Source organism: Sorex fumeus, unplaced genomic scaffold (assembly GCF_029834395.1).
Source record: "Sorex fumeus unplaced genomic scaffold, SorFum_2.1 ptg000123l, whole genome shotgun sequence".
NCBI lineage: Eukaryota > Metazoa > Chordata > Mammalia > Eulipotyphla > Soricidae > Sorex > Sorex fumeus.
In genome coordinates this window covers 6,326,375-6,337,750 of record NW_026606180.1, presented here as the reverse complement: position 1 = coordinate 6,337,750, position 11,376 = coordinate 6,326,375, and the positions used below count along the sequence as shown (strand labels likewise).

The 11,376-nt window shown below is 58.5% G+C and overlaps 1 protein-coding gene across 2 annotated transcripts; it reads left to right on the top strand.

Moving 5' to 3' along the window:
• The first annotated feature begins 2,561 nt into the window (after positions 1-2,561).
• Positions 2,562-10,513, top strand: CDKN1A (cyclin dependent kinase inhibitor 1A). Of its 2 annotated transcripts, none has more exons than XM_056137323.1 (3): positions 2,562-2,615; positions 6,879-7,315; positions 9,331-10,513. In XM_056137323.1, the coding sequence occupies exons 2-3, from the start codon at positions 6,889-6,891 to the stop codon at positions 9,378-9,380; spliced, it is 477 nt and encodes a 158-aa protein (XP_055993298.1). In that variant the 5' UTR covers positions 2,562-2,615; positions 6,879-6,888; the 3' UTR covers positions 9,381-10,513. The 2 variants fall into 2 exon arrangements, with proteins under 2 accessions (XP_055993298.1, XP_055993299.1); XM_056137324.1 differs by having other exon boundaries at positions 2,591-2,615; positions 6,888-7,315.
• Positions 10,514-11,376: the final 863 nt, after the last annotated feature.

The following is an 11,376-nucleotide window of genomic DNA, read 5'->3' as shown; positions in this document are numbered from 1 at the left end:
TCTCTTTAGGGCAGCAGTCTTTCCATATAGGGCATGCCTGACTGCACACTGTGTACAGTTGGGAGAAACGTGTTTTTTAAAAATTATTATTATTATTATTATTTTTTTAGTTGGGGACACACACCTGGCAATGCTCAGGGGTTACTCCCGGCACTGCACTCAGGAACCACTCCTGGTGTGCTCCGGGGACAGACAATATGGGATGCCAGGGATTGAACCCAGGTTGGCCTTGTGCAAGGCAAGCACACACCCTACTCTCTGAACTATCTCACTGTTTCCCAGCTTTTTGTTGTTTCGGAACTCAACAGGACAGATACTTAGTAGATCCTTAATAAATATACACTGAGGGGCCTGGGAGCTCTCGGTAGGGCACCTGCCTTGCAGGTGTGAGGCCACGACTTGGATCCCTGGCATTGCCCACACGTCAAGCGGTTCCTTGGTTGGCACTGCTGTTCGTGAACTGCTGTACCACACCAAAGTATACCGCAAGCTGGTGGGTGTGACCCTGTCTGCACAGGGAATAAAAGGAGGGGGAAAATACAATTGCTTTTTAAAATAATAAATAAATATTTGTTGAGTTCTGTTGTGGTGGGGAGCTGGAAGTTATGAAGAAAAAAAAAATCAAAGCCCTTCCTTCCCGAGAGCACCACCAAAAAGAATGATTTCATTGTGCAGCTCAGGACCACAAAACTTTAAATAATTCAATACGAACTTTCATGAAATTTTTCCCCCCTAAAGTAAACAGGCAGACAATGTCCAGTTTATTTCAAATGCCTGCGAGCTGTACAAAATTCCAGCCAGGGGAGGCTCTGCGTGTCCTCTGCGGGGGGCTGACAGCCTGCTTGGTTGTGGGGAGGTGGAGGGAGAGGAAGGGGGGGCAGGAGAAGGCGGGACCCGGGGGCTTGGCCTGTTTGAGGCCTCGAAGGAAGGCCTGTCACAGCCTTGGCCTGATTCCAGTCTCAGGCAGGTAAGGGGGCCTGGCTCAGTGCCCTCCACCCAACCCCCTAACTGGCCTGCCCTCCACCCAACCCCCTAACTGGCCTCACCTCCCATCCCCAGCAGAAAGGGGAGGCCCAGGCCAGTCCCCCTGAGGTCAGCTGTCTTAGAGGAAGAAGACTGGGCATGTCCGGGCAGAGACTCCCAGACACCCAGCAGCGCTGGCTGCCAGCAATTGTAGCTGCTCCAAGCTGGATCCGACTTTTTAATGGGGTAGCTGTCTAAATGAACACTCTGCTCCTCGAAGTCGTTTGAAAAGAAATTTGCGACTGTTTTAAGCGAAGAAAGGAGGGGAAAGGAGAGTGCTGGGCATAGCACGGAGGAGAGCAGAGCACCTCACTTCCGTCTGTCCCCCAAGTCGGAAGCGCAGGTGGGCATTTCCAGGATTGTTCCTCGCCAGTGTTGCGCGCCCCAGTGAGGGATGCTGGGGCATTATTCCTCAGACCAGAGCCTCAGGAACAAAGGGCAAGTGAGCAGAGACCTATTTCTGGGCAGGGACAATAGACCTCTGAGGTAGCCATAACAAGCTTATTGGCTTTTCTTTCTGTTTTGTGGGGTCACATCTCCTGGTGTTCAGGGGCTCCTGACTATGCCCAGGGAGCAACATGGTGCTGGGGGGGAGGGGTTCTTTGTGGGGCTGGGGATTCAAACCAGGGTCCCACCATGTGCAAGGCAAGTATCTCAATCCCTGTAGCATCTTTCCAGTCCTTAATTGGAGCCGTTACTTGCTGTTTCACCTAAATCAGGTCACCAAACTACGAGCCTCAGTTTCCCCAGCAGTGAAAGTGAGCTACGTGGGGGGAACATTTTGGGGTAACTCTTTAAATCTTTCTTCCCGTCCCCAGACATCTAATCTGCAATCACAGAAGTTTCTTCTTCTACTTCATTTTTTTTTTTTGATGTTTGATTTTTTTTGGTCCACACCAGGCCATGCTCAGGACTTACTCCTGGCTCTGTGCTCACGGATCACTCTTGACCGGACTCGGGGGACCCTGACCATCTGGGGTTCAGGGGATCAAACCCGGCCAGCTGTTGGCTCTTTCTGAGAGGATTCCCCCAATCCTGCCTGCCTTGAGACAGCAACAACTCCGGGCCTTGATTTCTGTGCTTTCGTGTTTGATCTGTGAAATAAAGGGGATTGATCCCCCCTTTACCCTCGACCCTTGCTTGGAGTGTCTGGATGCCTCAGACAGGTGGTTGAGTCAGGGGTCCCTGAGAAGGGATTGGGATGGCACCGTTCAGATGGTGGACCACGGGTGTCCTGAACATTGGGGTAGCAGAGGGCTGTGGTTCACTCCGTGGGGGGGTGGGGTGATGAGCGCAGAGACCGAGACATGGGGTGTGGGGAGGAGGGAAACCCCCTCCCACTGCTCACTCAGGGCTCGGAAGGGAGCGAACCCCCGCGCGAGCAGCCGGGGCGGGGCGGGCGGGCGCGAGGCGCGGGCGGGGCGCGGGGGGCGGGGCGTGGCGGGCGGACGCGACGGGGCGGTACGAGGGGGTGGGGTGGGTGGGTGGGGCGGCGGGTTATATAGAGGCGGGCAGGCGGGCGGGCCGAGGTGAGCGCAGCTGAGCAGAGCCGAGGGGCACCGGTCCTGGGTCCAGGCGAGCCTCAGAAGGAGGTGAGGGCGCGGCTGGCGGCGGCTTGAGCGGGGTCGGGCGTGTCCGTGAGCGTGTGCGTGAGTGTGTCCGTCTGCGTCCGTGTGTCTGAGCGTGTGTACGTGCGCGCGCGCCGTGTCTGTGTGCCCGTGCGCGTGTCACGCGCGCCAGGTTCACAGGTGACTGCGCGCTGGCGCGTGCGGGTGTCCGGGGCTGCGCGCTCGGGGTCTCAAGTGCTCGGGGGGTCGGGATGCGTGAGAGCTGCCGGGCGGAGAGGGGAAACCCAGGTGAGAGGGATCCCCGCCACTCTCTCCGCCCCCCCACCCCCGGGTGCGGGTCGGGGGACCGGGACGGACCGGCCCCGGACAGGGCGTGACCCCGCGGTGACCAGGAGCTGGGAGCCGGGGTCCGCCGGGGCGCGGTGAGCGCAGCAGGTTCCTCTGCGCTCCCGGGAGACTCTCCTCGGGGCTCGGGGGCCCCGCCCAGCTCCCGGATTCCCGTGCCGCCGTGTCCACTACCGGGCTGGTCGCTGAGGTCAGCGCGCGCTGTGTCGCCGGCCCCCGGGAAGGTGTCAGGACACGTCCGCGTGCAGGGGAGCGTGACTCACGGTGATCGGAGACCCCGAAGACGCGCCGGGTAGGGCGCGACCCCACCCGGACGCTGCCAGTCCCCGAAGTCCCCTTCCCTGCCCTGGGCGATCTCTGCCCCCCGCGCCCCCACCCCCACCCCATCAGCATAGTGACCTATTTGGCCGGCACAGAGTGTTCCAGAGAAGCCGGGACACCGGGAGGTCCTGGCCCGGGCGTCCGGTCCCCGCCCCACGCCGCGCCCTCGGGGACCCGGAGCCTGTCACTTCTGGAACAGCGTGGCCCCCTCGTTCCCGCCGCCCAGTGTCCCCGGAGGGTGCGGTTTCCGGGGGGCCGTCGGCGGCCCAGCTCGGCCGGAGTGGCCCCCCCGGGGAGCGGGACGCGGCCACCGGGCCGGGCCCTCGGGAGACCCGCGCACGCCCTCTGCTCGGGAGTCTGGGAACTGGGTTTGGCACTTTCGGGCGCGCGGGTGACTCCCTCCCGCTCCCCTCCTCCGTTTCGGGGAGGACTTTCCAGCGGTTTTTGTTTTCCTTACTCCCGTCTATTTTTATTTTCCAGAGATCTGACTCATCTCTGCTTGGGGGCGTGGAGATAAGGTGGAGGGACCAGCTCTCCGCGCGCGCCTGTGTGTGCTCGCGCGCGCGCGCGTGTGTGCGCGTCCGCAGGCGCGCGCGTGTGCGTGTGTGTGTGCGCATCCAAGCGCGCGTGTGCGTGTGCGCGCGTGTCTGATCGCGTGCGCGTGTGCGCGCGTTCGCGCGTCTGCCCGCGGTGGCTCTCGGAAGCCCGGCTGGCTCAGCGTGACGTGTTCGCGGCCCGGGCCCCTCCCGCGCCCGCGCAGTGGACACGCAGTGGGCGGGCGGGCGGGCCGCCGCGCAGGAAACTGACTCACCGCGCCGCGGGCCGGCGCGATTGCCCGGCGCCCGGTGCCCCCTGGCGGCCGCGCGCGGCCAGACACGCTCCCGCCTCGCGTCCCGCCGCCGCCCCGGGAGCCCGCGCCCGCCGGGCCCTCCCCGGGGAGCTCTTGGCGGGATGGTGTTTGCTGAGCGCCCCTGTTTGCTCGGGAACCAAACGTGGTTGGAGGCTCACGGAGGAAGGGCAGCCTGGAAAGCTGCTCTCGGGTGTTTCTGGACCTGGCCGTCCTCCCTTCTGGGGAACTCACGACTGCTTGTGAAATCCCCGCCAGGCTGCATTAGGCTGGTCTGAAAGAGAGGCCGCCTGCGGTTTGAAAACGCCTCCTAGGAGTTTCAGATGCATCTTTCGGGTCACGAAGCCTCAAAATTAGGGCGGGAGTAGCATCACACACCCAGGGCTCACGCCCCGGGCAGACGAGTCTCGTTTCAAGTTGGCCATGCCACTCAAGACCTGTGTGACCTTGGGTGAGTTCTCCGAGCCTTCCTTCTTGTTCTTTTTTAAGTTAATTTAGTCACTTCCTAGGAAAATGCTGATTTGTAAGTTTATTAGAATAGCTCCAGATAGGGAACTGGAGAGATAGTTGAACCGGCAGGTGCAAGTCACCGGTCCCCAGAGCATTGCCAGGAGTGGGTCCTGAGTGCCAAGCCCTGGAGGAACCCCTGAGCACTGCCAGGTGTGGCCCAAAATCAAACCCAACCCAACCCAAAAAAAAGCATACTATATCTAGAGAACTCCTAACCTTTGTCCTGAAGAGAGCGGGCAAAGGCTATTAGAGGTCTCTGTCCACCTTTCGGTATGTCTAGGGTCAAGATTTGCATTTCTTTATTTTGGGGCCATACTCAGCGGTGCTCAGGAACGCCTGGGATTGAATCTGGGGCTGCGGTGTTGAAGGCAACACCCTCCTCCTCCCTCTGGCCTCAAGGGTCGCTTCTTTGGACCCCGGTCTTGAAGCTCAGTCTGAGGGCACCCAGCGTCCCCCAACAGCGGAGACCTGGTTTGCTGGGCTCCCTGGGCGCCGTTGGCCAGGCTCTGGCCAGGAGGCGTCCTGGCTGAGCTGTCAGCCGCAGAGCCTGCACGTAGGGCTTGTCCGAGTAGAGCTCCGACCCTGCCAGACTAACTCGCCTAACTCGGGCCTGAGCAGGGCGGGGTGCAGCCACCTCTCCTAGGGCCTCAGGAACCACCTTCACTCGGTTTTCCCTGGCTGCGGGCTCCTTGGGAGGGACCTGGAGGTGCCTGGGACGTGGAGGTGCCTGGGACGCAGTGGCGCGGCCTGGGGGAGTCAGGCCCTGCCTGCCTGCACCCCGCCCCCCCAGCACCTGCCAGCCGCCTTCTGCAGGAAGTGGGGGCACAGGTGGCTCGGTCAGGCCCAGGCAGATTCCTGCCGCACCTCTGAATGCAGCAGGTTGGCGTGTGCTCGGTGAACTGCACGGAGCCGCTGGCTCTGACTGCTCCGAGGGAAGGGCCCGAGAGAGACTCACCCGGGGCTGAGGCAGAGCCTGCGGCCAGCGTCACGGGCGCCTCTAGGTCCTGGCTCTGAGGTCTCGGATCCAGCTCCTCAGCTGCTGCTTCTGTCTGGCCCAGGGGCCTCTGACCATCTGATTCCTGCTCACAGCCGCCCTTTGCACTGTCACGGCCCCTTTACAGGCGAAGAGACCCGGAGACAGCCCGCCTGACCGCCGGCCTGCCTGCCTGCCCTTCTTCCTTCCTTCCTTCCACTTCCGTCCCTCCCTCTCACCCCTTCTTTCTTTATCCCTCCCTCTTCCTTTCCCTTCCTTTTCTTCCTTCCTTCCCTCCCTCCCTCCCTCCCTTCCACTCTTTCCTTCCTTCTTTCTTTCCTTCCTTTCTTTCTTTCTTTCTTTCCTCTCTTACTTTCCTTGTTTTTTTAAATTTAGTTATTTTATTTATTTATTTTTGCTTTTTGGGTCACACCTGGCAATGCACAGGGGTTACTCCTGGCTCTGCACTCCGGAATCACTCCTGGAGGTGCTCAGGGGACCATATGGGATGCTGGGAATCGAACCAGGGTTGGCCGTGTGCAAGACAAACGCCCTACCCGCTGTGCTATTGCTCCAGCCCCCATCTTTCTTTTTCTTCTTTCCTTCCTCTCTCTCTCTATTCCTTTCTATGAGATATTAGTAACTTTGGGGGGAGGTGGATGCCATGCTGGTGGGTGGTGTTTGGGGGCTCACCGGGTGGCAACAGTGGCCAGTCCTTTAAGCTATCTCCCAGCTCCAAGATATTCGGAACTGTTTCAAGTCTGGTGATTGGCTGGGGTGATTTTGCCTCTGCCGGATTGAGCTGCCTTGGGGTGGCCGGGCAGGGCCTCCCCCTGGGGCTGGCGCGCGGTCCGGTTGTGTTTCAGGGCCGTGGGCTGCTGTCAGTGGATCCATCTTTAGTCCAGCTGTTTTCCCTTTTATTTGACGGGGGTGCTCATACCCGGTGTGACCCCGGGGCTATTCCGGCTCAGTGCTCAGGAGTCTCCTGGCCACACTCAGGACCTGGGTGCCAGAATGGCATCTGGGTCCCTGCAAGCAACGCCCACGCTCCGGCAGGTTGAGCTCGAACTCCTGCCCCACGCCCACTGGCAGGACCTGCCAGCCCCACCCGGGAGAGATACTCTAACGCCCAGAGGGCAGGCCCTGCCCCTGCTGACTTGTCCCTGCCTCTGTTGACAGAGGCTGGCTCTCCAGCTGATGGGGGAGGTGGGTCCGAGTGGCCGAGCCTGCCCTGCGTTTCTGGGGGAGGGCTGGTGGGGTTCCCTGAGTGACAGGCCGCCTTATCTCTCAGCACAGCGAGCATGTCGGAGCATACTGTGGATACACGGCCCATCCCGCGGGGCAGCACGGCCTGCCGCCGCCTCTTCGGCCCCGTGGACAGTGAGCAGCTGCGCCGGGACTGCGACGCCCTCATGGCCAGCTGTGTGCAGGAGGCCCGCGAGCGGTGGAACTTCGACTTCGTGACCGAGACACCGCTGGAGGGCGACTTCGCCTGGGAGCGTGTGCGTGGCCTTGGCCTGCCCAAGGCCTGCCTGGCGCGCCTCGATGACCTGGACGGGGGCAGGCGGCCTGGGCCCTCTGTCCTGCTGCAGGGCGCGGCCCAGGAGGACCACGTGGACCTGTCGCTGTCCTGTACCATCCGGCCTCCCTCCCCCGAGCAGCCCGAGGGGTCCCCAGGTGTTCCCGGCACCTCTCAGGGCCGGAAACGGCGGCAGACCAGCATGACAGGTGAGGACAGGGGCAGGAATCACCATACAAGGGCTGACCTGCCTGGCCGGCGTTGAGGGTGACATCCAGAGAGGGGAAGTGGCTTTCTGAGCACACAGCAGACCCTCAGCCAAGAGTGGCGAGTGGCCCCAGGCCCTTTGCTAAGCTCCTAAGTTTCTGGGTGGGTTTCTGGGTTGGTCCTCTGAGGGTCCAGTACCAAATGGTTCAGTCACTCTTTTATTCACTTTGTTTTTTTTGGGTCACGTCCAGCAGTGCTCAGGCCTTCCTCCTGGCTCTGTGCTCAGCGATCATTCCTGGTGGACTCAGGGGACCATCTGGGGTGCTGGGGACTTGAACCTGGCATAGATGCATGCAAGACAAGGGCCCTAGCTGCTATACTCTCACTCTGGTATCTTTCTAACTACTCATACAGGCAAGGAAACCACTCAGAGAGGTAGCTTTTCCCTAAGGCCCCACAGTGAATTTGCAGTGGAGAGAGAACTAATGATAATTTCCTGATTACCCGTCACTGTCCTCCTGTTGTTCATCAGTTTGCTCGAGGGGGCCCAGTAACGTCTCCATTGTGAGACTTGTTACTGTGTTTGGCATATCGAATACATCACAGGGAGCTTGCCAGGCTTTGCCTTGCGGGCGAGATAATCTCGGTAGCTTGCCAGGCTCTCCGAGAGGGGCGGAGGAATCGAACCTGGGTCGGCCAGGTCGGTCGCGTGCAAGGCAAATGCCCTACCTGCTGTGCTATTGCTCCAACCCTATTTGAACTCAGTTTCCTGTTCTAGTACACGTGTGCACACATACACGCTCACACTTCCCGTCCTCCTTCTCTGATTATTTTTTTCTCTTTGACACTTAACTATAGTCAGCAACAGCTACATCCTTTTTCCAGCGCCATCCTGCCTCCTTGCGGGTCTAGTTCCCACAGGAAAGGGATCTGCATCTGCGCCTGAGTCACCCCTGGCGGTGCCGCGCACAGAGTAGGTGCTGTGCAAGTGACAGTGAGCCGGGAGAGGTGACCGCCTGGACGCTTTCTCTGCCTGCTCTAAGACTCCTGAGAGAGGCCGGGAGAAGCCGGGCTGCGCCTCTCCAGAGCCGCGTCTGCAGCCTCACAGCCCCTCATGTTCTCAGTGAGGAAACGGCTCAGAACGGACACGTACCCTCCGGCGGTCCTCTGAGGGCGCAGTGCTGCTCTCAGGACCCAGGCAGAGAGCCGGGTCTCCCCCAGGGGGTCTGCTGGCTCTCATTCGTGCTGCTCTAATACCTGCAGTTGGGAGCAGAGCTGTCCCAGGGGCTCTGCGATCAGGGCCTGGTTCAGAGCCACTCAGCCTGATCTTTTTTTTTTTTTTCCTTTTTGGGTCACACCCAACGATGCACAGAGGTTACTCCTGGCTCTGCACTCAGGAGTTACTCCTGGCGGTGCTCAGAGGACCATATGGGATGCTGGGAATCGAACCCGGGTCGGCCACGTGCAAGGCAGACGTCCTACCCGCTGTGCTGTCTCTCCAGCCTGCAGCCTCATCTTTGGTGCAAGCCACAGAGCAACAGACCTTTCTATGGAAATGAACACATAGTGGGGGGACCAGATATTCTTTTGTTTGTTTTTTTTTCCGTGTTGCACATGAGATAACATTTGGGTTTTTTTTAATTGTTAAAATAGTTAACATAGTTAACATTGATTTATTTTTTAAATTTTTATTTTATTTATTTGAGTCACCATGAGATACATAGTTACAAGGCTGTTAACTTTTTGGATCAGGTTTCAGTCCTACAAAGACCCAACACCCATCCCTCCACCGTCCATTTCCCCAGTGATCCCAGATCTTGGACCAGGCAGCTCGTCTTCCAGGCAGGTACCTGGATGGATGCCGGCACTGCCCTCGGTCACCATGACCTGCTGGGGCGCTCGGAGAAGTGCCCAAGAGCCCTTCCATGCCCCTGCAGTTCAGGCTGGCGCCTCTGCCCCTTTTGCCCTGGTGGGTCCTTCTTCCTGGCCTGGCTGATGCTCTTCTCTGTCTCCCCAGATTTCTACCACTCGAAACGCCGACGGATCTTCTCCAAGAGGAAGCCGTAACCTGCCTGGGAGTCCCCAGGCTCCTGGAACAAGGGGCCCCCCACCACGGGCTCTGTCACAGCTTCTGCTCAGCCCTTCAGTTCGTGCATCTTAATTATTATTTGTGTTTTAATTTAAACTCGTCTTGTACATACCCGGCTTGCTGCCCCCATAACCCCCCCCCCCCCTTAGCATTATTTAAAAGAACACACACCCTTTAGCCGGCCCTCATTAGAGTGTAGGTGTTTTTGTTATGCAAATATTATTTAAAACCTCCCCTTGTTCCCTCTCCCGGGCTGCGGCCCCTCCCCCGGTGGTGCTCTCTGTGGGGGGACCCTTTCCTGCATTCTCCAGGAATCGCGATAATTTGAGAAGTAAACATTAGCACTTTCCAGGTACCTTCCGGGCTGAAGTCCCGTCTGGCAGGTGACCAGGACTCAGGCGCAGCCTGGCACCCCTGTCTGAGAAGGCCCAGGGCAGTGGGGTCCCGTAACAACAAACACCCTCCTCCCTAGGACCCCGCCCCTGACTTTTCGAGGTGCTCCAGCTGGGCCCTCAACTCTCCCTCTGCTCCGTCCCTCCCCCCAGCCCCGGGTGCCCGTCTCCCCAACTCTGTAGTAGGCTAGGACGGGAAGAGGAGGGGGTGGGTGCGCGGGGAGTCGGAGCCCCTGCACTGGGCTCTGTGTGTGGGGGGAGTTAGGAAGGGGCAGAAGCAGAACTATCTAGGAGGGAGAGTGTGACAACAGCCCCTGGACCTCCAAGGACATCCCCCTCCCCCGTCCCCCCCCCCCCCCCATTTCATTGCACTTTGAATAGCAACTGAACAAGGAGTCAGGTGTGACAGCGAGGAGCTGAGGGCCGCGCACTGAGCACTGGGCAGGCGAGTCTGGGCCTGGGAGGCCCGAGTTCTTTCATGGGGCAGAACATGGAGCCCCGGAGGCCCCAAAATGATGCTTTCCAGTTCCTGTACCAGCCTGGCCGGACTGTTTCCCCTGGTTCCCGCGTGTCCAGGCTCTCCCATCTCTACCTAGACTGTAAGCCTCTAAGGGCAGGACATACATACTCCCAGCTGCTCTGTGTCCTGAAAGTTCCTCCCACAGTGCTGGGTATACAGCAGGTGCTCAATAAATGTGTCCTGATGACTTATAATACTGGTGTCGTCATTATCTTTGTCATTTACTTATTATTCATTATTATTTTAAATTTGGGGACCATTCTGAGCATCTTAAGGGCGTACTTCAGGCTTTGTGCTCAGGGAGCACTCCTGGCAGTGCTCAGGGGACCATACGTGGTGCTGGGGATCCAATCAGGGTCAACTGTTTGCAAGGCACATGCTTTGAATCCTGCTCTCTCTCTCCAGCCCACACCTTGTTATTTATAAGTAAGTTGGGTGGCTTGGGGGGTGGTTTTATAATCTGAAAAATAAAGCATTTAAAGTGAATAACAACCAAAAAGACCCAGAAAATTTAAGTACAGTTCACAGATGGAAAGACCAGGAGACAAAGCCCAGAACGCACAAAGCATTCATTCAGCCCCCAATCCCTCTGCAAAGACCGCCACTCTCAGCACTTTGGTTTGTTGTGGGTCTTCTTTTTATTCTTTTTTTTTTCTTTTGCTTTTTGGGTCACACCCGGCAATGCACAGGGGTTACTCCTGGCTCTGCACTCAGGAATCACCCCTGGCGGTGCTCAGGGGACCATGTGGGATGCTGGGAATCGAACCTGGGTTGGCTGCGTGCAAGGCAAACGCCCTACCCGCTGTGCTATCTCTCCAGCCCCTTCTTTTTATTCTTTTATTGAGTAAAGAAAATATTGTTTGACATTATTACTCATCAGGGAAATGCAAATTAAAACCATAGTCTCTACACCTGCCTGAATGACTGAGTTGGAATGACAAGGCCAAGAGCTGGCCAGCGGGCAGAGACTGACATTCTCACCCCTTCCTGCTCAAAGTATAAAAATAGTTCAGTGACTCTGGAAAACTGGTTCTCCTCTCACCTGTCCATGCCCCTGAGTTC

Bases quoted from the DNA above. Each gene is read 5' to 3' on its own strand.
- CDKN1A (XM_056137323.1), top strand. From the start codon at position 6,889: ATGTCGGAGCATACTGTGGATACACGGCCCATCCCGCGGGGCAGCACG. The intron at 7,316-9,330 runs GTGAGGACAGGG...CTGTCTCCCCAG, and splicing joins GCGGCAGACCAGCATGACAG to ATTTCTACCACTCGAAACGC.